General features: G+C 47.2%; 10 protein-coding genes across 10 annotated transcripts; 5 read left to right on the top strand and 5 right to left on the bottom strand.

Moving 5' to 3' along the window:
* Window positions 1–2: 2 nt before the first annotated feature.
* On the top strand, window positions 3–2139 carry F4822DRAFT_233270 (Aldo/keto reductase). The gene is made up of 4 exons (XM_051454168.1): window positions 3–661; window positions 716–807; window positions 859–1291; window positions 1355–2139. The coding sequence occupies exons 1-4, from the start codon at window positions 589–591 to the stop codon at window positions 1744–1746; spliced, it is 990 nt and encodes a 329-aa protein (XP_051316113.1). The 5' UTR covers window positions 3–588; the 3' UTR covers window positions 1747–2139.
* Window positions 2140–2584: 445 nt separating this feature from the next.
* Window positions 2585–3469, top strand: F4822DRAFT_428675 (glutathione S-transferase; the record flags this gene model as incomplete). The annotated part of the gene is made up of 2 exons (XM_051460950.1): window positions 2585–2959; window positions 3110–3469. The coding sequence occupies 2 exons, from the start codon at window positions 2585–2587 to the stop codon at window positions 3467–3469; spliced, it is 735 nt and encodes a 244-aa protein (XP_051316112.1).
* A 321-nt stretch (window positions 3470–3790) lies between these two features.
* Window positions 3791–5167, top strand: F4822DRAFT_401583 (alpha/beta-hydrolase). Its single transcript, XM_051457965.1, has 4 exons — window positions 3791–4174; window positions 4231–4338; window positions 4393–4442; window positions 4502–5167. Exons 1-4 carry the CDS (start codon window positions 3832–3834, stop codon window positions 5066–5068), a joined length of 1068 nt encoding a protein of 355 aa, XP_051316111.1. The 5' UTR covers window positions 3791–3831; the 3' UTR covers window positions 5069–5167.
* Window positions 5168–7315, bottom strand: F4822DRAFT_401579 (uncharacterized protein). The gene is made up of 8 exons (XM_051457964.1): window positions 7084–7315; window positions 6860–6966; window positions 6591–6787; window positions 6300–6526; window positions 6107–6246; window positions 5950–6044; window positions 5773–5886; window positions 5168–5679 (listed from the first exon to the last, which is right to left on the bottom strand). The coding sequence occupies exons 3-8, from the start codon at window positions 6741–6743 to the stop codon at window positions 5212–5214; spliced, it is 1197 nt and encodes a 398-aa protein (XP_051316110.1). The 5' UTR covers window positions 6744–6787; window positions 6860–6966; window positions 7084–7315; the 3' UTR covers window positions 5168–5211.
* Window positions 7316–9236: 1921 nt separating this feature from the next.
* F4822DRAFT_428672 (putative phenol 2-monooxygenase) lies at window positions 9237–11635 on the top strand (the record flags this gene model as incomplete). The annotated part of the gene is made up of 7 exons (XM_051460949.1): window positions 9237–9277; window positions 9334–9360; window positions 9431–9605; window positions 9657–9668; window positions 9732–10254; window positions 10317–10552; window positions 10613–11635. The coding sequence occupies 7 exons, from the start codon at window positions 9237–9239 to the stop codon at window positions 11633–11635; spliced, it is 2037 nt and encodes a 678-aa protein (XP_051316109.1).
* A 95-nt stretch (window positions 11636–11730) lies between these two features.
* On the bottom strand, window positions 11731–13594 carry F4822DRAFT_233037 (MFS general substrate transporter). The gene is made up of 2 exons (XM_051454167.1): window positions 12994–13594; window positions 11731–12925 (listed from the first exon to the last, which is right to left on the bottom strand). The coding sequence occupies exons 1-2, from the start codon at window positions 13403–13405 to the stop codon at window positions 11826–11828; spliced, it is 1512 nt and encodes a 503-aa protein (XP_051316108.1). The 5' UTR covers window positions 13406–13594; the 3' UTR covers window positions 11731–11825.
* A 989-nt stretch (window positions 13595–14583) lies between these two features.
* F4822DRAFT_232935 (mannitol 1-phosphate dehydrogenase) lies at window positions 14584–16780 on the bottom strand. The gene has a single exon (XM_051454165.1). The coding sequence runs from the start codon at window positions 16152–16154 to the stop codon at window positions 14808–14810; it is 1347 nt and encodes a 448-aa protein (XP_051316107.1). The 5' UTR covers window positions 16155–16780; the 3' UTR covers window positions 14584–14807.
* A 1068-nt stretch (window positions 16781–17848) lies between these two features.
* F4822DRAFT_232870 (fungal-specific transcription factor domain-containing protein) lies at window positions 17849–21090 on the top strand. The gene is made up of 6 exons (XM_051454162.1): window positions 17849–18101; window positions 18206–18649; window positions 18704–18725; window positions 18819–18873; window positions 18933–20423; window positions 20479–21090. The coding sequence occupies exons 2-6, from the start codon at window positions 18507–18509 to the stop codon at window positions 20955–20957; spliced, it is 2190 nt and encodes a 729-aa protein (XP_051316106.1). The 5' UTR covers window positions 17849–18101; window positions 18206–18506; the 3' UTR covers window positions 20958–21090.
* A 724-nt stretch (window positions 21091–21814) lies between these two features.
* On the bottom strand, window positions 21815–23537 carry F4822DRAFT_232928 (beta-lactamase-like protein). Its single transcript, XM_051454164.1, has one exon. The coding sequence runs from the start codon at window positions 23063–23065 to the stop codon at window positions 21932–21934; it is 1134 nt and encodes a 377-aa protein (XP_051316105.1). The 5' UTR covers window positions 23066–23537; the 3' UTR covers window positions 21815–21931.
* Window positions 23538–25143, bottom strand: F4822DRAFT_232927 (uncharacterized protein). Its single transcript, XM_051454163.1, has one exon. It carries the CDS (start codon window positions 24638–24640, stop codon window positions 24011–24013), a length of 630 nt encoding a protein of 209 aa, XP_051316104.1. The 5' UTR covers window positions 24641–25143; the 3' UTR covers window positions 23538–24010.
* Between the last annotated feature and the right edge of the window lie 61 nt (window positions 25144–25204).

Genomic DNA, 25204 nt, shown 5'->3' with positions numbered 1-25204 from the left:
ATCACAATTCGTCGGCTTTGAGGCGGCCATTAGCCTTGTCGCCGAAAAATACCTAGGTAGTAGGCGATCTTGATATTACAGGGCATCCGCACTACCTGTGTCAGCCCGCGGACCCCGCTAGGACCGCCTAGAACCCGGAATTTCAGGCGGGTACTTAACTCCGCTAATACACTGAATCGGATAGTTACGGGCTCGGAGGCATATATAAGTTCCGTCGAATAACCCACCGATACAGCGCCTGTTAAATGGTATATGCACTTCGCTCGATTTGCAATTCATATAGTTGGTTAATTGTACGACTTGGAATAAAATTCGCTATCGGTTTCGTTCTGTGTCGGAGGGTGACGGAGCAATGGCGGGTTTAAAGACAAACTCCACGATGACCTCAAACAGTGACGCTCTATGACACAAGAGGCGATTCGTGAAAGCTTGCCATGGCATAAATGTCCCTTAGCGATGCTAAAATGACTAGAAATGACAACATATATCAATGGTATCACTTCTCCTCAAGTGATGTTGAAGAATGTCGTATGCCTCAATATTTGAACGTATTCCGATCCTAAATATTCAAAGATAATATATTTCATTATGAGCACAAGAAACCTAGCTCCCACCAGTATTGGCGGAAAAGCCATTGGCCCTGTCGGGTTTGGCATGTTGGGTACGTAGCTGATTGAATAATGTGCGAAGATTCACTAACATTGTGTGCCTTCAGGTTTGACGAAACCATGGGCCCCCGTCGAATATCCTGCTGCTGTGAAGGTCATGAAGACAGCGCTAGAACGGGGCGCTAATTTTTGGAACGGTGTAAGTGTAGCCACTGAACTGAGACAATTTTGGAAACTGACATGAACAAAGGGCATGCACTATGGTACACCTGAAGCGAATTCGCTGCATCTCCTAAAATACTACTTCGACCAGTACCCTGAGGATGCCAGCAAAGTAGTTCTCAGCATTAAAGGCGCCTTCGATTTCCATACCGGTCCTAATGCTAGCCCTGAGGGCATCCGTGCGTCTGTCGATGAAGCTCTCAAAGTACTAGGCGGCACTAAGACAATCGATGTCTTTGAATGCGCGCGTGTCGACCCTAACGTCCCTATCGAGACATCCATCAAAACACTGGCCAAATTGGTTAAGGAGGGAAAAATTGGTGGGATTGGACTCAGTGAAGTTAGCGCTAACACAATTCGCAAAGCTCATGCCGTGCATCCCATCTCAGCTGTCGAGATAGAGCTTAGTCTGTTCACACCTGACCCCCTACACAATGGAATCGCCGATACATGCCATGAACGTAGGTAGCCCTAGAAGAGACTAGAGGTGAAAGGTCAAAATAATCAACTAACGGCGTGATTAGTTGGAATCGCCATCGTGGCATACAGTCCCATCAGTCGCGGCTGGTTGACGGGCCAATTGCGCAAATTCGAAGATCTTCCGAAGGATGACTTTCGACACAGGCTACCGCGCTTCCAGCCCGATGTTTTCGATCAAAACTTTAAGCTCGTTGAGGCTGTTGAGCAAATCGCTAAGCGCAAAGGTGTGACAACTGCGCAGGTAGCTATTGGTTGGGTGTGTCATCAAGGCGCTATCCCCATCCCCGGTTCCACCAAAGTCGAGCGTGTTATTGAGAACACCAAGGCAGCGTCGCTAACTGGTGAGGAAATTGCTGAAATTCAGAAAATCCTTGACACCTTGCCTATCAGTGGGCAGCGCTATGGTGGTGCGCAGGAGAAGCTCCTTAACGCGTAGATGCTGTTCGCTACATTGTTTTTGTAGAAGCAGCTCTGTCGATATTCCGAATGCTAGGTGTATTTTTTAGTGGTGCTTCGGTAAAAAGATCGCTGTGAGGACCTAGCTTTGATCAATATAAATGATCGTCAGCCCCTATTCCACGCAATTAATTCCTTTTCCCTTTCTTCCCCGCAGCGTCTTGAATCTCTCCACCCGAATTTCCATCTTGATTTCAGACTTTGCCGGCACTCGGTGTCTAACAGTAACTTTCTTTTCTTTGCTTATTTGTTGGGTTTATTAATCGTATTAGTAAATGCCTAGGCACGCTCTTTGTTATGTCCTCCAACACCGAAGGCCGAATGAGAATCCTACATTAACATACGCATCCGCCATTCGGATTAATCGCATCATCAGATCGATCACGAAAACGTTGGAACGACAGTCATCAAGTCGCGTAATATCTTTCGAAACGTATTAGAGGCTAAGAAGATACGGAACGATGACATTTTCGGAAGTGGGGATTTGTCAATGGTGTGCATAAGGCATCATACATAGCGCAAATACTACGATTACAAATAGGATAAAGGCGTATGATTACAAATTAAGTGCGTGCTAAGATGCAACAAGCCTGACAAGTAATTATCATGGTTTGCAATTCGCAATTAAGTCCGGATCTGTCGCGATGACGTGCTGCGTATTGAGGTGGTAGTCTCCTCAATAACCCCTCGGTATATTTATAATGATCGGTATCCCTCTTAGATGTCTAACTACATTGCGAAGCTATACTCTCACCAAGCAACTCTCATACACCACTAAAAATATCATCAATCGATACCAATACTTCTCAAAAGCAACTATGGCAGACAAGCTGTACATTTCCGAGACACCCGACGACGTCAAGAACGCCAAGGGTATTCATCTTATCACTCAAAACACACCAAACGGACAAGCGACACAAATCTTCTTAGAAGAACTTGCCGAGACCTATGGAACAACATGGACCACCACTTTAATCAACATCTCGACTAACGAGCAAAAGAAGGAATGGTTTCTACGACTCAACCCCAACGGCCGAATTCCTGTTATAATTGACAACACCCAAAACCCACCATTCCCTGTTCACGAAACATCTGCGCAACTTCTATACCTCCTAAAGTCAGTCGACAAGGACCTTAAGTTCGGTTTCGCAGACGATCTTGAACAAAGCGAATTAGTCCAATGGACGTTCTTCGTACGTGGTACCATGCTTTTGTTTTCTCTTCCCCTCCTCTCCGCTCTGTCTTAGTGGACGGAGTTACCCAATCCAGTAATTGAAGACCCCACTGGTCAATTCCTCACCATCAGTAACCAACGAAATGCAATTGCTGACTTGATATCGCAGTGGCACGGATCTGGAGCTCCCTACCAGGGCCAAGTAAACCACTTCACCAAAGTCGCTCCGGAAAAGATTGACTACGCCATCAACCGCTTCAGAAACGAAACACTCAGAGTCTACGGTGTGCTCGAGATCCGACTTTCTGGCAAGTATACCGGCGAGCCTAGAGAATACCTAGCTGGCAAGGGAAAGGGCAAGTACTCAGTAGCGGATATCAAGACGTGGGCTTGGATTAAGAATTGGGAGAGGTCTGGCTTCACCAAGGAGGAAACTAGTCAATTCCCGCATCTATTGCAATGGATTGATCGTATTGCGCAACGCCCGGCTGTGCAGAAGGGAATTGGTGCAAAGTACGTCCAATCCTAAGCCTGATGTAGTAGCTAGCTTCCATTCATAAGGATGATTGAAAATGAAATAAAATACCTTCAAATAAATCTATTTAGTTCTCAAGCATCATTTGTACCCATCGGATACTGCTCTATTGTTGCATGTTTAACTCGTCACAGCAGCTTTGGGCGGAGTTAAAATTACGTGCGGATAAACGAGAAGCTTTCTAGTGTGACGTTTGGGGGTTTCCCGAAGAGGGGAAGCTGCTAGAATGCCTAGGTAACCAAGGGTGGCAGGTGGCTTATGTATGTTGGCGTGATTTGCCTCGCCTTTTACCGGTAGGATGGTAGCTTTACCCGGTTACTCACCTGCCTTCTCACGGATACCGGTCAGCAAGTATAATGGCCGCACCCGTAGAAGCATCGGGCACTGCGCAGCCGGAAATAAAAGCGGAAGATATTTTTGAACCTCACGTTCTAGCAAAGTACGACCCAGAAATCGTCAAGTATATCCTGAAAGTCAGGGCCGCAGGCGCACCAGCACAGCCAGAATCCCGTATCGAAGTAATCCGTGCAAACCCCGCCAAGTTTGCGCTACCATGGTCAAAAGACGTTACGGGATGGGAAAGGGTTGTCGATGCGAATGTTACTTCTCAAGACGGTGTAGAAATCCCAATTAAAATCTATCAGACAAACTCTGCACAGTTCGGCAATGGGCCGTATGGCGTTCACCTCAATTTCCATGGTATTGGCTCCTATCCAATTACAGGGCGCTTGGACAAGCCGCTGAACGCATTTTAGGCGGTGGCTTTGTCTTAGGTGACCTGAACACCGAGTCGCAATTATGCCTGAGCATGCGCGATGGCGCCGGCGTTGTCGTCATCGATGTGAACTACCGACACTGTCCTGGTAAGCCTCGAGTGATAAGTGCCCAAGTATACAACGGCTAATCCCGTCTCTTAGAAGCAGTTTGGGGTTCAGGTGTGCGAGATGCTTGGGCGGTGCTGTTATGGGTATGCACCACATTTGAACAATTTCATGGTGTGGCAAGCTGATGTTAATTAAATAACAGGCCCGACAATCAGCAGCCTCGCTGAAAATCAACCCTGATTCGGTATCAATTGGTGGTATTTCAGCAGGAGCCCACATTACTCTCATTCTACAACATATGGCTCGGGACGCCGGGATTCCACTGAGGCTCTGCTTGGCAACTGTACCCCCATCTTCAAGTGCACTTCTCTATGAGGACTACACCGACTCCCCTTTCGCCTCCTTCCGCGAATTCGCTAACGGGCCAGTGTTACCGTGGGCACGAATCAAGTTCTTTGGCGACCAGTGTTTCCCTGCGGACAAAACCGACGAAATTCGTGCCTCCGTACCTGAATGGTGGATATCCCCCTTGAAGTCGGAGAATTGGAATGGGCTCTGTGACACTTTCATCAGGACTGCTGAATGTGATACTTTACGTGATGAGGGCGAGGCCTACGCATTGAAACTCGTCGAGGGTGGTAATAAGGTCACATTGAAACGATACAAGGGGTCACCACATACATTTATGTACTTGGATTGGTTCGACAAGAAGCAGGAATATGATCGCGACTCCATCATAGCATTAAAGCAGGCGCATGGCATATTGTGAAAGGTGGTATTCTAGAGCCCACGATGTTTAATAGGCAAACGTCGTCGTTATATAGGTATATACTATGTGTTATACAATAATCCAAGCAATGAAGTCTAATATCTTAACAAACACGACCCATATTTCACAGGCCCAGAGGCATCTTAGAACTCCTCTCTAGAACTAGAATTCCGAGTATCTTCCGTCACCGTATATTCGGTGGTGACAAGGATCCGATTATCATCTTTGCTTGGTCTCTTGGATACCTTCTCCCCTCTTGACGCACCGGAAGTTTGATGTTTCGGGAGGTCTAGAGATGTGTCTTTTCCGCTTGAAGCACCACCATGATCTCGTTCGGATACTATATGCTCCTTTGAGCCCCAAGTTGTCTCGTTTGGAATTGAGTATGATGGCTTCGACCGCTTTCCCGTGAGCTCGCGGCCAGGAATACTACCAAGTTTGTAACCTCGACTTTCACCCTGGCTTGTACCCTTAGACCTACTCAAACTGCGGCTCTTATCAATAAACTTCTTGAATAACGGATGTATCATCGGCATGTTGGTTAGAACCACAGAGACGAATGACTCGCGAACGGACCAGTAACCTGACTGGGCAGGATCGATGTCACCAAGCTAAATAGGATCTATTAGTTACTTTCTCTCAATAAAGTGCTACCACATGTATAAACAACACAAAAGGGGGGAGGAAAGAAGAGGCACCCTTACTGTTAAAATCGAAACACATCGCATGATACCAAACACCATTTCAAGCAAACCACCACTAAACATGACGAGAAGAGCAACCTTTTTCTTCCATGGCAAATGTGACTTCCAGACAACCTAAGTATTAAATGTTAGTTCAGTTTAGTATTCCTGAGTATTCATGGGATTCGGTTTGCGTACAGGAATAGGTATACCCATTAGATAGAAATCCGTCAGTGAGTTCATAATCATTACGTAAATAGTCTGAATCGACGAGATTGCAGGCATACAATGATCTATGGCAAAATCCAAATTAGCAAAGCTTGATAGCAAACATCTACAGGTGTAAGCGACTCACTCCCAGGAGAAGGATTGATTTGCCATTGATGATTGAAAGGAATGCACTTCAGGAAGGCAACAAGCAAACAAGAGATGTATGTTGTTGCAATGATACCGGCACCCCAAAGGATCACTTGTCGCATATTGTTAACTCCATCTCTAGACGGCGAGTCAGTATCAGACAAACCATCGGATTCTGGCGGCCAACCCACGTTAGTCGAGAATAGTACACCAACCAACACGATTTTAGCAGCCAGAGAAGCGTTGTATAGAGAAGTAATCCAACTACGTGGGTTTTCGAGCCACTAACTCGCAAATACCACTCTTCCGAGTTTGGATCAAGAGTTGCGCGTTGCTCGTCCGTCATTGCATTGTTGGCAAGACCTTTCCAATATGCCACAACAAGATAAGCCATGACGGACTCCGCCGTGTATGTTAACTATACCGACCGTTAGATAACGCTTAGACAAAGGAAAAGGGCATTGCAAATTCCTATAACTTACAACAGCCAAAAACATAATAAAATCATCCCAGGAAAACTTATGCCATCCCATAATTTTAAGTTTGGTATAATAACGGAGACCAACTACAAAATAGGCGGTGCCCTGGAGCCCCCAAACCTCCTGGATGAAGGCTTTGGCCTCGGAATCTGACATTGTATCGTAGACTGTTGACGAGTACTGAGATTTTGACAGTAGTCCTAAATAGAGGTAAGGGTCAACTCAAACCGCAAACTTGCGATGAAGTCTGTTGAATTATATCCTAGGCATACTGTTTACTTAACTACTGCAACCCCGATCTCCAGGGGTTGCCTTCAACCTTGCCACTACATGTCCGGGGCGGCGATTTCCCACAGTTCAATCAAGATTCTCGGTCTAGCTAGTCACGATATCAGTTCTATCTCTTGATGCATATAGGATGTATCAGGCATGAGAATATTTAGACTGCAATGGTGACGATCATTTGATCTTTGATACTTGGAAGTGGTTATCTTACCTTGCTTGTAAGTTGCGATTTATCATAAAAGTCGGCCCATCTTAACAGGCTGAAACCGCCATCTGAGCAATTTGACCAGGGGACAAAAAAGAAAGGAAATCAGTCATATTCGCTAAAGTTGAAAGAATTTTCAATCCGTCGATCCGTCCAGTTCGAACTGTGCTCACAGACCAGTTCCTATACGTTGAAGTATTCAGGTATATTCAGGTAGCAAGCCTGTTTCTTACCCATGTGAAAAGGGGTAGAAAGAAGAGCAAGCAACTCCTGCCGGCCTGCACGTTATAAATGTAGATCTCGTCGTTTTCTTCTGGTTACACAGCATAACGCCACAATATAAGGGCCAATGAGACGCCAATCAAGTGTTAATCCAGGCCTATAACACGATGTTTGTAGAGATGCTGTAAGCTCGCGTAAAAAGCTGAAATTGGCATGTACATGAGGGACTTTCCATCCTAGCACTCCTAGTTTCAATTTACAGAATCGCTCATAAGTGAGTACAATGGAAACATTGCTATGCACTTTACGCGGCCAATAAGAAGTCCATCAAAATAACGTCTGACTCAATAGATACCATGTTCAGCAGAGGTTGGGGAGATGTACGAGTATCGCCCCGCCCACGGGCATACGATACAGGAATATCGAAGTCGTTGAGTCGGTGAGTACCTAGTACTTTCTGGAAGCCACATAATCCCCAATGCGAGTGCAGGATCGTGTCACAGCTGCGAGATTATTTGGCGTTCTCAGAATTGGGAACGAATGTACGTAGCAAGACATGCATTTTCTGGGGTGCTGCGGTTTATACGCCAAAACTATGTAGTCTCCTATTAGTGACGTAAAGCCCATTCTGAGGCTATTCAGACACATATTATCTCCAATTCACCTCATTACGAGGTAGATAATCTTATCTTATGGGCATAAAATGTTTATGCTCTTGCTAGGAATGATCTGTTCGCCTAAGTCGCATCCGTAGCTCGCCAAGTCGCGTAACTGGATACCCCACGTTATTCGCACCGTCGAGCTTTGATCCGCTAGCTTAGCGGGTGCAAGGATGAGAGAAAAAAGTAACCAGTCCTATGCCCGACATATGTGCAGTAGTTTATAAGCAGCTTAGTAACTGATGTTCAATACTTGCGCCATACCTCATCAAGAAATTATTGCGCAATCTTCAGCTGGCGGCCATGGTCTTGGTTGGTTTACCTAGGTAGTATAGCTACTAGATGTCTCGTGGAGACATTTCTCCGCTGCGATCGGATATGGGGTTCGGCAGGCATTCTAGGTTGTCAGCCACAATGGAACTCCAAACCATCTGCAGTCATCGCATCTCATCACCGATTATGATGTCGAAATGATACGACAAAGAAGAGAAGGCTAGATTTTAGAAAATTGAAACGCGCATTCAAAGAACCTAGAGTAGATCCCCCTTTAAGAAACCTATCACTTTGGCTAGGCATACTCTGAGACGGTTTATTCCAACTTTTGCTTCTTATTTGGTGTATCCCTTGTAATATACCTTCTCCGCCAATGGATACCAACGAGAATTAAATCTTATATGTCGACCGAGATGTACTGTAGGATCCGATAATATGTCACCCCAAGAGACCTCTCAATTGATTTTCACACCCACCATTACACCTAACATGTCTTGGGGTCCTGTACCACTACACGTAATTGTTGAATCCCCTATTCGATGAGGAGCTGCCAAGGGTGACTCCGATTGTCGATGCCGGCGATGGTACCTAGTAAGGCCCCGGTCAGCTGCTCGTTGACGTCGGATGCGAGCGGACCGATCCACGATGATCCATGGATATGGGGCTAAGGGATTATCTCGCAACAAACACTGTACCCTTGGACAATCCCAAATATACACGTCTCTTACCAACTTTGTAACACGATAATCTGAATCCCTTTTCCCGAGCTGGCCAAATGATAGGGTGGCAACTCGATAGGTTTCGTTGGCAACACATTGCCCGCGTCCCTATTCCCCTCCCTTGTGCTCACCACTTCTATTCCTGTTCGTCAACCGCCAGATAGCTGTCCTATATAGCTCCATAGGTAATAATATTACCATAACATTATCATTATCTTTGCGCCTACAAATCTACCAAACATCCCACGATAACACATTAGAGCGAAAACGAGGGCATACAGTAAATATGGCAACCAATGGACATCTCCCCGAGTCGAATATAGATGTGTACGTCAGAACGGGACGTGAAGCTTTCGGACTAGAAGTGCTAATTGCTTGACTAGGCTCATCATTGGCGCCGGTCCTGCGGGGTAAGTTATATAATGCCTATATTACGAGTCTCTTTCCCGATGTCCTAAGCTTACGATTGTCGTAACATAGGTTGATGACCGCGTGCTGGATGGCACACTGCGGTGTCACGACCCGTATCGTCGACAAGAGGAACACAAAGATATTCTGCGGCCAGGCCGACGGGTTGCAATGCCGCAGTCTCGAAATATTCGACAGTCTAGGCTTCGCAGACAGGGCATGGAAAGAAGCGAATCATATGATTGAGGTAACACCATCGGGTTCATCGTTGGAATACGCAAGCTGACTTTTTTTCTAGATATGCATGTGGGTAAGTTAGAGTATAAGCCAATTGCATTGGAGTATGCACCCCTTCTCTAACGTCCTACACTAGAACCCGGGCCCCGATGGGGTGATACGTCGTTCGGACCGTATTCCGGACACCATCGTTGGGCTGTCCCGGTTCACACAGAGCGTCATACACCAGGGACGTGTCGAACGTTGGTTCCTCGACAATATCAAAAAGTACTCGAAGGACACTATCGACGTTGAACGTGGAGTTCTTCCAGAGTCTCTAGATATTGATAAAGAAAAGGTTGAGGACCCGTCCGCGCATCCAGTCACCGTAAAGCTACGCCATCTCAGCGACGAAGAAGCTACCCCAGAGCAGCAAATAAAGGGAAGCAAGGTCTCCGACGGCCTGTTCCGAAGTAGCTTGATCTACGAAGACGATGAGGAAGAACTAATTCGGAAGAGCAGCGCGCGAGCTGGAACTGCTGAGATTGTCCACGCCAAATATGTCGTTGGATGTGATGGCGCGCGAAGCTGGACTAGGCGCGCGCTAGGCTTTGAGTTGCAAGGCGAAGCAACCGATTTCATTTGGGGTGTGCTGGATATCATTCCTATTACAGACTTCCGTAAGTCAATCGATCGTAGACATACCTAGCTTCACTTCTATGTGCTGACCTAATGAACGCAGCTGATGTCCGAATGCGATGTGCGATCCACTCGGCAGAGAACGGCAGTTTGATGGTGATTCCTCGAGAGAACAAATTGGTGCGACTCTATATCCAGCTGAAAGAAGTCATTCCGGATGCCACCGGCCGTGCAGATAGGTCGAAGATCACCCCTGAACTCATCTTGAGTGCTGCGCAAAAGATACTCAGCCCCTATAAGATTGACTATGAATATTGTGATTGGTGGACCGCGTACCAGGTAAAATACCCCTTTTCGGTGTGCCTATAAAGTGTCGCATATTAATCCGGCTCATCCCAGATCGGTCAAAGAGTCGGTACGAACTTCGACGCTCACCAGCGCGTCTTCCTCGCCGGAGATGCCGTGCATACCCACTCCCCCAAGGCTGGTCAGGGCATGAATGTTTCCATGCAGGACGCGTTCAACCTTGGCTGGAAAGTGGCCCTTGTCTCAAAGGGTATTGCTAAGCGGAGCATCCTGAGCACTTATGAAGGCGAGCGACGCCGTGTGGCTCAGGATCTCATCGATTTCGACCACCGCTTCAGCAGGCTCTTCTCAGGGAGACCCGCTAAGGACCTCATGGATGCTGAGGGTGTCAGCATGGAAGAATTTAAAGAGGCATTCTTGAAGGGTAATATGTTCGCATCTGGTCTAAGTGTCAACTATGGGCCTAGCGTACTTGTCGCAAAGGCCGCTGATGCAATTGAAAACGGTGGACTGAATGGATCATCCAGTGTGGGGATCTCAGCCGACGCTTTCGCAAAGAAGCAGGCTCTTGCTCCTGGCCTGCCAATTGGGATGCGTTTCAACAGCGTCAAAGTGGTGAGCCAAGCTGACGCTCGGCCCTGGCATATCCAAGAGAAGCTGAAGTCTAATGGTCGCTTCCGTGTTGTCCTCTTCGCGGGGAATATTCTTGATGTCGAGCAAAGGAAGCGTGTAGAAAAATTCTGCGAAGCGCTCGACTCACCCACCAGCTTCTTCCACACTGCTACTCCTTCCAGTGCGCCTTTGGAAAGTGTGGTTGAGGTGCTCACCGTCCATTCGTCCAAGAGAACCGACACGGAGTTGTTGAGAGACTTCCCCGAAATCCTTCACCCTTTTGACCCGCACGATGGATGGGACTATGACAAAGTGTTCGCTGACGATGAGACCTACCATGAGGGCTTCGCCGATGCCTACACAAAGTACGGTATCGACAAAGAACGAGGGTGCGTGGTAGTAGCAAGGCCTGACCAGCACGTTGGTTGGATTGGCGAATTTGAGGACTTCGACGGTCTACAGAAGTACTTCGAGGGGTGTCTGGTACTCAGTCCTAAGGCATAATCAACGCTGCGCAAGGAACTGAAGACCATATTGCCCTGTAATTTAGCCATTCGGGCATGTATGAAGCCGTATTCCTACGGTCTAGATTATGACTCTCCTTGCGGCGGGTTCAGTGGGTTACGCTTATGAGCCATTCATATTACGATCCATAGAATGAGCAATCATTTCTTTTTCTTTATGCGATTTTATCTCAATACACAAACTTGAAGTGCAATTCATCATAACTCTCACGCTGTTCGTCCGTCATATGCATACGGGTCTTGTCACGCTTCCGATTACCGACGAATAGCAGTACGAATGCGGTACATGTAAGAACAAAGCCCAGCAACGTGAAGGCAAGGCCTGTGGCAAACCCGGTAGGGTACCTCGGTCGCTCGGTCGTGATAAAGACATTTGAACTGATGAAGTTTGCGCAGTTGCCGAATCCTACCATCCATGCCATGCCGACCGCAAGATACTTGTGACCGCGTAGATTGGCGCTGAGCCAACCCATGAGAATCGACATCTGGGGGAATGTGCCTGCGGCCATGAAGAACAATGCCAAGTAACGCACGCTAGCCTGTGGCACATAAGCCACCATAATACACCATCCCACAAGCTGCATACATATGGCCACGAGAAGGAATGGCGCATGTAGGTTAACATGGGAAGTAAGCCAAGTGATGACAAATGTCGAGATAATACCAGCAGCCCAAACTGGCATTGTCATGAGTTGTGCCACGGTCGATACCCACCCAAGTTCGGTAAGTATCGTGGGTGCAAACGAAGCTATCGAGGAAGCCGTGACATCGCAGCAGAAAAAGCATATCGTGAGAAGGTGGATCCTCCAGTCGATGAGAATTTTCCAAAGTGGAACGTTGTTGACAGCCGAGCCCTCGGCTTCAGCACCGCGGGAAGCCTCAAGTAGGTAGATTAGACGATCGCGTTCTTGAGGCGTAAGAAACCAAGATTGCGCATTCTGGGGAAAATTGGGGCACAGCCAGATGACAAAGACAGCAATGAAGCATGTCATTAGACCTTCAATGATGAAGATCCATCGCCAACCCTCGTACCCACCAGCACCGTTAAGATTTTGGATGGCGTAAGCCAAAAGTCCTGAGAACAATGGCCCTGCCAGCGCAAAATTGAAAAACCAAGCAAATCGGGTAGCAGTTTCATGTCTTGTGTAGTACATCGATATCATATAGGTCGCGCCGGCAGGGAGAGCAGCTTCGAAGACGCCTAGGAGGAATCGGACGGCGAGGAGCCCACCATAGCTTCTTGATAGGCCTTGGCACATGCCTAGGACACCTGCAATTCTGTTAGTATTCAACATATCACAGCAGCCAATACAACCCATGGAGTGCAGGGTAGCGGACCTAGAAGAAACATTTGACCGCCAAGAAAGATCCCCGGTCGAATCTTGTTCAGGTTGAGAATCAAATTCGCTGGGACTTCAGCCAGCACGAAAGGAATATAGAAGACCCAAAGCGTCGTATTGAAGCCGTTAGAAGGCATATTTAGGGATTTCTCGATGCCATCTGTGTGTCCAAGACCTATGCCTCGCGCGTTGGCGATGTTTGTCCGATCTAAAAACAGAAGCATGTACAAAACACCCATAATCGGCACGATGACCAAGTCCCGCTTCCACCGGATTACATGGTCGAGTTTGCGCCCTTCTTCGGTGGAGACGCCGGGTTGATTGTTATTGATGCTGATACCTATCGATCCATCGCTTTTCTCCTCCAATGCCTCATCCCCTCGTAGGGCAAATTTGAGGTCTTCGTTCATCGTCGCTGTCTAGTAACAGCGTTATACTAAAGATTAACGGGACCACGTATTGTTAAAGACTTCCATGGAGACAAATAGAACAACGGCCTAGGAGCCGTGGCGTTCCATTACGAACAAGGATTACTCGAAAAAGAAATCGTGAAAAAGCAATGAACACGGGAGAGAAATCGAGTTGACGCGTACATCTTATCGAAAAGCCCACAGAAATTAAGCCGTGCCGTGTTCACAAAACGCCACCACCCCTGCTGTACCAACGACGTAAATCATTTCTGACGATTCCAGACGGGACGCAATTTCTGAGGCCGAGGCTGGTTTTAACAGTCCTGCCAGGCTTTTGATTTATAAGGGACCGCTTGCTAGCTGCATGTCCATTCGGTACTAGTGAGTCCTAATCCACGGGATGTCTTGCATTGCTGAACAGACTGTGCTATTCTGATTGATTGTCGTTAGCTTGATAGGGCATAGTCGCGCTATAAGGCCAAAGTATTGGGCAATGTGCCAAGGAGGCGTAGGGCCGGGGACTAAGCCTAATAGATGAAAGACTCCCCTTCTGTCGGCACCGATTTACAGCTTGTCTTAGATACATGTACCTACCGAAGGCCTAGATCACCTCCACATTAGTGCTATACAAGCTGACAAGACAGGGCATGGCTTAACTAGCTCTCCAGTTTCTCTATGACAGGCATCGTCGGATGCGAACCTACCTACTTAGGTAGGTACCTCGGTCTCTATCTCTGACTCAAAATATCGAGCGTCACTACAATTCAAGTGAAACGCTCTTTCGAGTATACTAAGCCTAATATTAGTTGAATGGTGAGCTACGCCGTGCGCTTGCATTCGATCACCGTAGTAGTCCCTTGGTTTAGCACCCCGCTAAAGAGCGCTGAGACAGGGGAATATCGGAGTTTCCAAGGCCTCAGTGATCGTCAATTAGTCGGTATCGGTATCGTTTCGAATACTCAGTATGTACCTCAGTGGTAGGTACATGTTTTCTTTTTTCCTTTTCTTCTTCTCCAGTGTCTCTACTTAGCTGTCCCCATAACGGCACGACTTCCCGTATCCGTTGAGCTGGGGCAACGCCCTGTAAAATTATTATCGCCCATAGTGTCCTACGCTAAGACGATGTCCCCAAAATAAGAGACGAATTACCACCTCCATTCTAACCAAAACTGACCACTAGACACTGACGAGGGCCCCTATTTTAACGCGGTTCAGAAGCCGTTCGAGACGACCGACTAAGAAGCGAAGTATCGAACATATTCCTAGTATTGTTGACCCGAGATACTTTCTATTTCAGGGATGACGCTATGTGCGGGACACCAAGACACAGACACAATATATAAAGAGGTGTAGGTACTGGATTTATAAAATAATGAATATATTTATCCTCTTGGGAGCTGGCCTACGTACATTTTATGCGGCCTAACGAGCCTAGCTCGTTGAGGTTTGTTGTGTTACCATCTCGTGACGTGTCCCGTCTCTGTAATACTAACTTTCGGAAATCTTCCGAAGCCTTTCTAATATCCGCTTCAAGGTCATACTGCCAAATCCAATGCAGCCGCTGGTTCGCATTCTCAGCAATCTTTTGCATGTCGCCCCCAATTTCTGGATGTTGCCACGTATAAAGCAATCCCGCCTCAAAACTAGTGAGGACTGCCCTCTGTGCTCTGGGCCGTCTCACGGCATCATAAACCTGAAAAGCGACATCAAATTCGTCGGGGGTCTCGACTAGAGCAATTAATTGAGAAAGTAAAGCCGCATCCTCCAGTCCTTGACCCGCTCCGGCGGCCTGGTGAGGAGCACAAGCATGTGCAACGTCGCCCAGTAGACATACTCGCCCCTTATAGAAGGTAGAGGTTTTAGGATGATGCCAAGTCGGCCATCTGAGAGGTCTGGCATAATCCAGGAGCTTTAAAAGTCTGGAATCAAATCCTTCTAGATCCTTAATCATATCCTCCTTCTTGCATGGTATCGCGACGTCGCCGTGTGTCCAAGGGTCAGGTGTCAAGACAAAGAACACGAAATTTTCCTCTCTTCCTTGTGATATTGGATAGATGGCTACTCCTTTTCCATCTGCCATGAAAAACTTCGCATCGCCGGCATGAACACCTAGGATTTCCTTCGCTTGTTCCATTGGGATAATGCCTCGATAGATGTACATGCCACAAAATGCTGGTTGAACCTCTTCAGGCGCAATATCGCCCAAGATAGCTCGGCGCGAAATGCCTTTGACGCCATCGCAACCAATTACTGCGTCAAAGGTCTCGGTCGTGCCATCTTCGAATCCGACTAAAACATGATTCTCTACTTGCTCAATTGATTGTGCTCGTTTTCCAAATCTGACAGTCCCCTCAGGAATGAAACTTTCCATAATATCCAACAGATCCTTACGGTGAGCACTACTTCGCGTAAAATAAGGCGCCCCAATGAGACCACGGGTCCATCCTCGCCTTGCGCCAAAGTCATCTTCAGCATATAGGGCATCGAAGATGCTGTTCTCAAACTCTGGCCTTTCATTTCGCGTCTTCACTTTTTCGTATTTTTCTCGGAAATTTGGATTGATTAAGTCCATGGCATTCATCGCATTGGGGCCCAAACCAATGCCGGCTCCCACAACGGAGAATCTATCCGCTGCTTCATAAACGGTAACCGGCACATTGCGCTTAATGAGGCCAATGGCAACTGCTAAGCCAGCGATACCAGCTCCCAGAATTGCAATTTTAGGAGGAGCCTGGACTGGTGACTCCATAGCCTGACCCGTTAAACTCTTCGTGTCCTGCAAGTAGAATCTTAGGCTTGAGTAACAATGGAATTTTTCCAACACGCTCTAAATATTAGACAAGAAATGGTATAAGAGAGGTTAGCAATTTAGCGTCAGTATCTCATTCCAGGATCAACCAAGGGCGCAAATATGACAATTAATAGTATCCACATGGGAAACAGAATTTCGAGAATTCTCGACTCTCTTATGACCTCAAGACATCACAAGTCATCCAGCGAAACATCTTGCTGAAGACTTAGGGCTCGGAACGATCTCGGCTTCACACACGCATTCCTTCCCTAAGCTGAAGGGTCGGTCTACCTAGGTAGATACCGGGAACAACCACGGAGCCCCCTCGATTAAGGGCATCATGCCGTAGATGGAAAAAAAAGCCATCCGAAAGTGCGACCGAAGAGTTGTGTCATTCCCAGATTTTGGTTACCCTACGAGACATTCTTCGCCTGCAAGTGAACTTGGAGGGCTGGATCGTGTTACGTGGATGCATTGTTAAAAGCACCTTGCAGAGGTTTTGGCGCGGGAATTGTTCGCCCATCCACTATAACTAGCGGGAGTGAGGTTCCGATGGGTGCCGTGGTTCCGCAGGTCCTAAGCAAATCAATGAAGCCACATTCAAAAGCAAGTATATTTAGTACCTACCTCCCCCTATATCGAACACTGGTAAGAACTAAAACATGGGGACGGAAACCCCTCTACCACCACGCGCAAAAAGTATAGCGCATAGAGATGAGAGAGCAAGCCGCACCTGTGCATTCTTCAGCTGTCCTACAACGGCTCAGAACCGAATACGAGAGATTGAACGCCATGTAGCCACCAAGAAGACGGAAGAAGCGAAGAGAAAGCGTACATGGTCTAAGGAGGTGCTTAGTGCCAGATTAACGATGATATATACCTGGATCAAATTCCACAGGATACTATTTCTCGCAAACACTTACCTCACATTTAGGGAGCATCGGTACTTGCAAGGTTGTGACAACCGAAATTATAGGCTTGCGCCTCGACTGTTAGTTATCTATCCGAATCCGAAGGTACTTGTCTCGGCCGATAAAAGAGCACTAGATTGAAGATCTCAATTGCGTCACTTATATCATTGGCGGCTAGTATTATGTATACTAATATTACTGAGGATCCGTGGGGGATCCTTCACCAGCATTACCCCCGAATCTCCCCTAAGTCCGTCTCTCCCGTCAAGCGCCATAACAGCTATAGTCGCCTAGTTTATCGGCCTAACTTCCCTGCTATTTGAACTAAGATGCAGGTGTAAATTACATCTAATAGGTAATTACGCGCCTAATCTATAAGACTACGCACCTAACCCAGGTAGTGATCAGCCAAAATGGATGAAACTCTACTATGTATTTCTTGAAAAATACTGTTGATGGAATATCCCGTCGGCTAGCTCCTACAAGATGAGGTCCAATATTTCTACGCACGGCTCATCGCCGGGCCGTGTTCTGGCCTCTACCCACTTACTTCATCGCTATTCCCTGATCATTACGGTCAGGATTTAGACTGTTCCCTTCCTGCCTTCTCAACTCCTAAAGAACGTATACTTCGGCTATCGCTTCATCGACTCGCCGAACGCGCCAAGTCTTCCCAATCCGGATGTTAACGATATACCCATCGTGAGGTATTCATGGTATGTACCATGAAGGGGGTGATCCACCGATTCTCCGAAATAACGGACGGGGGCCTTACCACCACCAATCATACATCGTCGATTTCTAGGAAGGCCACGGCATCTGTCAACCGAACATAGTTGATTTTGATGGGAATCCCTTTTTGAACCAATTCCTAAGTTCTACCCGAGTAGGCGGGGTTTGTTACAACTTTATACCAAGACGTTGGGACTCATTACTTCCTAACCTCTCACTTCTACCACCCCATCGGGTTGAACGATCCCACATCTACGCTACGGTAAGTAGATCCGCATTCGCTAGGTCGATATTGTGACAAGTCAATTTCGAGCCACCTACATCATGCATGTTAGGTCTGAGTTACTAATTGCTTCCATCTAGCAGGGGCCTTGACTAATATACTTTTGGCGAATTACGACAGTCCTTGTGAACATCTCTATACTCCTCGCTTACTTCATCCTAGGACTTCTAATGGAAATCGCCCTATGTGCTGATTGATCGAGCTGAGCTCGGAGGATTTCAGCGTTCTAGTTTCATGACGATTGCCAATTACCTAGGCATCTAGTAGTCTCTTGCGTCATTGCGATCAAGTCTACATAGGATTGTGTTTGATGCCATCGGAACTTATGACTTTGGGATACCTAATTTCACCGGAAACCCTTGCATCTCGCAAACTTCACCAACAATGTCCCCTCCGGACCCCGCTGGATCTTCTCCGGACACAGCCGGTACCAGTCAAGGAACCTCGCCCAGTGCTACGGCTCCGGAGAAGTCAGTGGCATCACGTAAGCCAGCTAAACGTGAACGTGTCGCATTAGCTTGCCAAAGGTGAAAACCCCCAATTCTTCTTGGATCTAACATTGCTTGCTAACTCATCGAAAGGTGTAAAACTAGGAAGCAAAAGGTACGTGAGAGAATTGCGACATTTGTCACGCTCAGCTAGAGCTAAATACGATCCTTATTACGTCCATCAACCTAGCCTAACATAGTATTATAGTGCGATGGCCAACGACCAGCGTGTGCTTCATGTGCCCGTTTGTCCTTGAAATGCGGTGTGTGACCCTCACCGACATTGGCAAGCTCCCTCTTCTAACAATGTTTCAATGTTAAGTTTATATCGTTCCACTCGTCCCAGCCGCCGGCGAGAAGAAGCTCTACATCAAAGCGCTTGAACATCGCATCGCCGAGCTAGAGGCATATCTTTCATCCACTGGTCATTCTAGAGTCGGAAACGATCATCTAGGCCGCCTAGGTCAATCGGCGCCATCATCGCATAATGCACCGATAGTGTCAATTAGCCAGCCTGGTCAGACATCAGTCCCTGAGCAAAGCCAACGGAATGATGAAGACGATAGCAATGATATCCTACTAGCCGTCAGAGATCTTTCACTTTCGGCATCTGGTCATTATGTTGGAGCTTCTTCGAACATCACAATAGGGCGGGTGCTCAATTCATTCATGCACAGCCAGAAAAGCTCGACTTTGGGGACCCACGAAGAGCAAATTTCCCACGACGAAGAAAATCCAGCGCCAAAGTCCATATACTCAACAAGCGCTGGGGATATGATTGGAGTTCCATTTCTGAGTCCTCAGGTAGCCGAAAGACTTCTTCACGGTTATTTTCGGCATATAGCTACGAGGTACCCTGTACTACACTCAACTCAAGTAGTAAAGCTCCACAACAACCGGGATAACCTCACGGACGAGTACGAACAGAGTATTCTTCACTTAATATACGCAGTCAGTGGGAGGTGGCTGGAATCAGCCGGCGAAATGGGACACTTCTTCAGCGACCAGCATTATGATATCGCTTTCGGGGAACTAGAAACAATGCTCCGTCTTCGAGACTACCGCACAGTCAACTACCTATTATTAATGGCCCTATATTGCACGAGAGCCCCCAGAGAACCAGGCGGATGGACCTATGTGGGGGAGGCTATGAGATTATGTATAGAATTAGGGTTACACCGTCGACCACGAAGACCACAACTCAACATTGATGGTGAGATGGACAAACGGCGATTTTGGACAGCATATTTCCTCGATCGAGATATTTCTATAGCCGTCGGGCGCCCTCCGAGTATATCAGATCATGATATTGATGCCGAATTACCTCTAGATATCAACGAAGATACCATCGACGACGAAGTTATCCGTCAAGCATCAATTAATGCCAGTAATATCCCAGTTAACCCACCCAATACGTTAACCTCTTTTATCCATCGGACACGACTCAAGCAAATCGAATCAGAAATTCAACACGACGTTTACCGAGTCGATCGACCGAACGATGTCTCCGATGCTTTGATAAATACGTTTATAGATAGACTCAATGCATGGAAGAATGCGATACCTTTCGACACAACGCACTATGTTCATCGCCAAGAGAACGCATTTGAAGGCGCCGAATTATACACGCTACATTATTACCGCTGTATTCGCTTCTTATTATACCCGCAACTCGCGAAGAATCCTGTAAACTTACACTATATGAAGCTCTGCGCAGATGCCTGCATAGGGATCGTCACAGATTATCGACGGTTACACCACACTTTTCCGATTGGGTTCTCGGCCTTGTCAATACAATCCGTTTTCTTAGCAGGTAGGCACCATCCACTACCCAACCCTCCCCAGGTCCGGATACTAACGTTCGATAGGCTTGACTTTGATATATTGCGCATGGCTGGCTCCTCCTGGTTTCATCAATGTTGATGGCCCGTTAACGGATTGCCAAATCCTCTTATACATCGTGACAGAGCGTTACCCATCGGCGAGGAAATATCGCGACGTCTTCGAGCGCATAAAATCCGCCATAATGGATATCATCGCACAAGGAAAGCACGAGCCACGGAACCCCGTTCAAATAGATCCGAATGTCCAGAAAGGTTTCGCGAGCTTCGAAGGCCAATGGGCTCCCGGAATGGGCGCCGACTTCTCGTATATGCTCAACACAATGACGGGGAACCCAGAAGCGGCGTCTGCGTTCGAATTGAGTATGGATCCAACGACATTAGTTGGCCATCCAGATCAATCTGCATCGAATTTAGACCAGTATCAAAACGTCTGGCCCAACATGCAACACCCAATGCCTCATGAGATGGGTGATGTGAATTCGCTCGGTGGGCTCTATCAATGACCACACAAATTCCCTTGTTATAATATAGACCCGGCTATTAAAAACGAGGCCGTAGGATATACCATTGTTACATTATGTGTTCGGGTTGGCGTGACGAGGGCGTTATATAATACTTGTCGTCCACGGGTGCCTGGGCGGGGGTAAAAGGAAATAAAAGTGCGCTTTCAGGGAACTCTCCAGACTTTATATGCATTATTATCTATCTACTAGCGGATCATGTCGAACGATAGAGGGTAGTGTCTTACAGCCTTGACAGGTCAGCCAAGCTAGCTAACCGCCGAGGCATCGGATCGGGTCTCCCGATAATGATACACTAAACTCGCACCGTTGGCTGATAGCTCATCGTTTCTCATGCATAGTCCTTTTGTTTCTCCGATCTTACTGCTTGATCCAACAAGTCCAAGTGGGACATCCATCCGAGATAAGTGACATGTCAACACCATCCGCACAACCCCGCGATATCCACCAAAGTGACCTAAATGCTGACTCCGAGAGCTTCAACCCCACCACCCACCAGAATATCATCGCATCTGCCGTAAGCTTAGTGGACATGAGGCTCTCACATTGACTTCGTACTCATGGGCAAAAATTTTAACAGGAATTTCGAAGTGAATTGTTAGAAGCGCAGACTTATTCTTTGTCAAATGTGTATCTAAGCCAACGCGCCGTCGCCCAGAATATGAATCCATACTAAAATCTTCCCATTAATGATGCTGTGGAAATAAGTCGTAGGTTTAGCTCTCGCAAGAATATTTTTAGTTGTACAGGTTTAACCAGTTACATAATTTGGTGGCGCATCTTCGTCACATATCATATTAATAATATTGGCTACCGTCATGCAACCGGTTTCAAAATGAGGACCTTGAGGGATTTCTACTTCCATGGCACGATCAAAGCAATCTAGAATCCGAAATATTTAGTCAATACCATTTGTTTTTAACGTATGGACTTATTAATTTACGTGCGATGTATCTCTATTCCTTCTTAGACCGCGGTGTATAATCACCAGCGGCTTCCACCTTACCCTCATAACCCGCAGCTTTCGCCAGATCCGCCAAAAACGCCCAACGAGTCTTCTGAACCCATCCCTTCGCCAAAAAGTCATTAGCCGGCTTAGGGAAGAAATCAGCGACACCCAACAAATACTGCTCATGCGCCGCCGCGACAAGAATATTATCATGCGCATCGACCTCCTGCAACTTCTTAATACTCTCTCTCGCCAGCTCCGGGTCGAAATGAACCGCTTGTTGACCCTCCTTGTTAGGTGCGGGGTAATAAAATGGCTCCTCCTTGCCGTCGCGCAAGAGCTTATGGAATAATTCGCCCGGACACGGCGCCGAAGAGGAGAGCTCAAATGGGTGCGGCGAGATGGAATCCGGTAGCGGATGCCAATGGTGAGGACGCAATTCACCGCTGTGGTGGATGATATCGCCGCCCATCAGGATAAAGCTATCCGGATTACTCGTCACACGCGCCAAGCCGCAGATATGCCCAATACAATGTCCCGGGGCATCGAGGAAGTAAAAGGAGCCATCGCCGAAATAATCGATCGCTGGGAACTTTCCGATCTTGATTTTAGAGTCGGTGAAGTCGAGTTCCTTTACCTCTCGACCGGCGTAGTCGGCCTCGAGGATGAAGGTGTCCTGTTTCGCTGGGTAACCTGGGAGTACGTCCTTTTTAACTCCGGGTCCGACGATTAATGTCGTACTCGGTTCAAAGGTGGAGGGGTCGCCTGTGTGATCGAGGTGCGGGTGCGACCACACCACTGCTTCGATACTCTTGGTGTCGACGCCCTGCTCATCGAGGATCTCGCGGATGTGTTTCGGTACGTCTATCGAGATGCCATAGCTTTTGAAGGTGTCCAAAAGTCCCTCAGGCCATGCCGAGAAATCCTTCCTAATGCCAAGATCAAACACAATCGTGCGGTTGAGAGCCGGATGTTGGATTAAGAACGAGTAGATCGGCGTCGCCAAGTAGTCATGCCCCGGGATTGCAGGCTCGAAGAGTTGGGTAACGGGAAGCCCATAAATTGTCCCCGTGGTGTTCACGATGGAGACATTTACTGTGGATGCCGAAGCGGGGATGTTTAGGTTAGGGGCCTCCGGCATGATGTTGACCTGGGTACCTAGTCTTCGAAAAGGGCTGACGGGTTTTGATTATATTAACTATCTCGGATGAGTCTGTCGGGGGCTTGCATTACCGCTCTGAATCCTTGCCGACTAATATATACTCGTAACCGTCACTAAGTCTGTGTCTCAGTCGGACGGGTGGGACCCATTTGTCAGCCGAATAGTTGCCTGCCATTAAGTCCGTCCTTTATAAATCAGCTCCATATTTAGCTTAGCCTACTACGCTGATTCTCCGTCCACGGACTTCTACGGGTTAGTTGGTTGGCTAGTTGGTCCGACAGTAGTGTGTTATATAGCCAAGACTAGGTAAGAGAGGCGAACTGTCGCAAATCTAACGTCGATATGAAGTATGTATGTTTCACAGCAGAGATGCATCACTTTCCGCTCTACCGCATGCAACCCACCAAGGACCTGGAAAGATCCTGCAATTCAAACTCAACAACAACGTTTTCATCGAGGTGTTGGTGAGAGCCAGGTTAAGGTAACAGCGGATGGTGCCTGGTGACAAATCCACAATAATTAACGAGTAGTAAGCGTATATCCTAAGATTCTTACGTATGATTGGCTGACCTAAAAAGGGCAAAATTTGATAGTCGTCATACCCAGGTAGTCACGAATATTTGAGGTTATCCACCTACATAGCTAGGTAGCACTAGAAATTAAGAAGGTGGATATCCGATCACCTTTTTCACAAGAAAAATCACGAAAAACAAAAACAAAAAGGTAGCTTCAAGTCGTGAATCAAGAGGGGTTCTGGTGGGTTGTCTGAGAATACACCTAGGTAAGCATTGTTGTTTACCTAGGGAACATTTCCTAAGACTCGTCACTATCAATACTATCCTAGTGATGACGTAGATGCCTTGCTAACTTGACAGCTCTCTTGTGAATTGTATTCATCTAGGCAGGTACCCAGGTGTATTATCCTCAATAAGGATCCGCTACGACCCTGAAATCAACATCTTCGCATACGTAGTTCCAGTAACTCCCTATTCTGTCCTTCAAGTACCTCTGAATAAAACGAGCACTGTCGCCAAATTTGCAACACGCACACCTGAACTTTTTGTTCTGCGGGTGGTGCTTCTCGAATGTCTCATAGGAAATATAGTTATATTCGTCCATGAGTCCCTTGTGAAAAGTACGCCAAGTCCGAGGGGCGCCGTAAATGCAATTTGGATCGCGGTAAACGACCACGAGGATGGTCTCGAGCTCTGGCATCGATTCGATTTCCATTACAGCCTCGTCATCGAGTCTAAGCTGGCAAGGCCTTAACTGAATGGCCAAGTGTCGTACCCTTTTAAACCAGTGAAGTCCATCTAACTGGCGGAAGTGCCAGTTAAAAGGTGACAGATAGCCTAAAGACGACCTGGTTTTCTCTCCATCGAAGACAATGAGATCCTTTCTAAAATTAATACGAACGCTGGTGTAGTGTTTTTTGCAGGTCCACCATTCTTTGTCTTTCGCAGTAATTATCGATTTGGCGGGGTCGCCTCCTTTGGGAACATAAGTCAGCATAAGAGGGACCATCTCGCCTTCTTCACCCGAGGCTGGATGCATGTCAGCCCATTTTGACTCATTTGCAATGGTCTTCGTCCCCGAGTAATTCTGGATGAATTTATCAGTATCGATATCTATAGCGGCATAGAACCGCTTCTTATTGGCCACGGTGGAGTAATGTCTCAAGCCATGTTGGCTGCGATAAAAGTTCAAGATCGCATATTAGATCTCTATGGGGAGTCGGAGGAAGAATTGGAATTCTGTCAATGTGGACATGTCGGTTACTCGAGATGGTGTGAACGAGCCGTAAATGGGATACCTCGGTATTGTTGGCAAGTGGAGCTTGGCAAAGTGAATTGCTCTCGGGGAGCTGATCGAGGATACCTAGGTAATTTATACACTTGCCGTGCAATATTGTATATGAGGTAGGCGCCTGACCATATCAAGAAGCATTTTAAAGATACAAGCTCGGAGCCTCTGCCATCAGCTTCTCAGAAATAGTTTTACCTTTGGAGTGTTGTGGTGGCCACTAGTGTAGGATTTCATTCTCGTTTCGTATGGGCAAACATGGCCATAGAGCCATAAAGAACTTACTCGTGAATAACATCCTCGAATATTGTAGAA

This window comes from Hypoxylon trugodes (assembly GCF_022578975.1).
Source record: "Hypoxylon trugodes strain CBS 135444 unplaced genomic scaffold F4822scaffold_4, whole genome shotgun sequence".
Lineage (NCBI taxonomy): Eukaryota > Fungi > Ascomycota > Sordariomycetes > Xylariales > Hypoxylaceae > Hypoxylon > Hypoxylon trugodes.
Note: the sequence above shows the minus strand (reverse complement) of the source record. Positions and strands in the feature narration are given on the sequence as shown.

What these genes read in the sequence shown, in the direction of transcription:
- F4822DRAFT_233270 (XM_051454168.1), top strand. Translation starts at nt 589, where the DNA reads ATGAGCACAAGAAACCTAGCTCCCACCAGTATTGGCGGAAAAGCCATT. An exon ending in GCGCTAATTTTTGGAACGGT is followed by an intron (nt 808 to 858) that starts GTAAGTGTAGCC and finishes ACATGAACAAAG; the next exon opens with GGCATGCACTATGGTACACC. An exon ending in CGCCGATACATGCCATGAAC is followed by an intron (nt 1,292 to 1,354) that starts GTAGGTAGCCCT and finishes CGGCGTGATTAG; the next exon opens with TTGGAATCGCCATCGTGGCA.
- F4822DRAFT_401583 (XM_051457965.1), top strand. Translation starts at nt 3,832, where the DNA reads ATGGCCGCACCCGTAGAAGCATCGGGCACTGCGCAGCCGGAAATAAAA. An exon ending in CGTTCACCTCAATTTCCATG is followed by an intron (nt 4,175 to 4,230) that starts GTATTGGCTCCT and finishes AACGCATTTTAG; the next exon opens with GCGGTGGCTTTGTCTTAGGT. An exon ending in CTTGGGCGGTGCTGTTATGG is followed by an intron (nt 4,443 to 4,501) that starts GTATGCACCACA and finishes ATTAAATAACAG; the next exon opens with GCCCGACAATCAGCAGCCTC.
- F4822DRAFT_401579 (XM_051457964.1), bottom strand. Translation starts at nt 6,743, where the DNA reads ATGTCAGATTCCGAGGCCAAAGCCTTCATCCAGGAGGTTTGGGGGCTC. An exon ending in TAATGGGTATACCTATTCCT is followed by an intron (nt 5,887 to 5,949) that starts GTACGCAAACCG and finishes TTTAATACTTAG; the next exon opens with GTTGTCTGGAAGTCACATTT. An exon ending in GATGTGTTTCGATTTTAACA is followed by an intron (nt 5,680 to 5,772) that starts GTAAGGGTGCCT and finishes GATCCTATTTAG; the next exon opens with CTTGGTGACATCGATCCTGC.
- F4822DRAFT_233037 (XM_051454167.1), bottom strand. Translation starts at nt 13,405, where the DNA reads ATGAACGAAGACCTCAAATTTGCCCTACGAGGGGATGAGGCATTGGAG. An exon ending in CGGTCAAATGTTTCTTCTAG is followed by an intron (nt 12,926 to 12,993) that starts GTCCGCTACCCT and finishes ACAGAATTGCAG; the next exon opens with GTGTCCTAGGCATGTGCCAA.
- F4822DRAFT_232935 (XM_051454165.1), bottom strand. Translation starts at nt 16,154, where the DNA reads ATGGAGTCACCAGTCCAGGCTCCTCCTAAAATTGCAATTCTGGGAGCT.
- F4822DRAFT_232870 (XM_051454162.1), top strand. Translation starts at nt 18,507, where the DNA reads ATGTCCCCTCCGGACCCCGCTGGATCTTCTCCGGACACAGCCGGTACC. An exon ending in CCGTTTGTCCTTGAAATGCG is followed by an intron (nt 18,874 to 18,932) that starts GTGTGTGACCCT and finishes TTCAATGTTAAG; the next exon opens with TTTATATCGTTCCACTCGTC. An exon ending in ACAATCCGTTTTCTTAGCAG is followed by an intron (nt 20,424 to 20,478) that starts GTAGGCACCATC and finishes AACGTTCGATAG; the next exon opens with GCTTGACTTTGATATATTGC.
- F4822DRAFT_232928 (XM_051454164.1), bottom strand. Translation starts at nt 23,065, where the DNA reads ATGCCGGAGGCCCCTAACCTAAACATCCCCGCTTCGGCATCCACAGTA.
- F4822DRAFT_232927 (XM_051454163.1), bottom strand. Translation starts at nt 24,640, where the DNA reads ATGCATCCAGCCTCGGGTGAAGAAGGCGAGATGGTCCCTCTTATGCTG.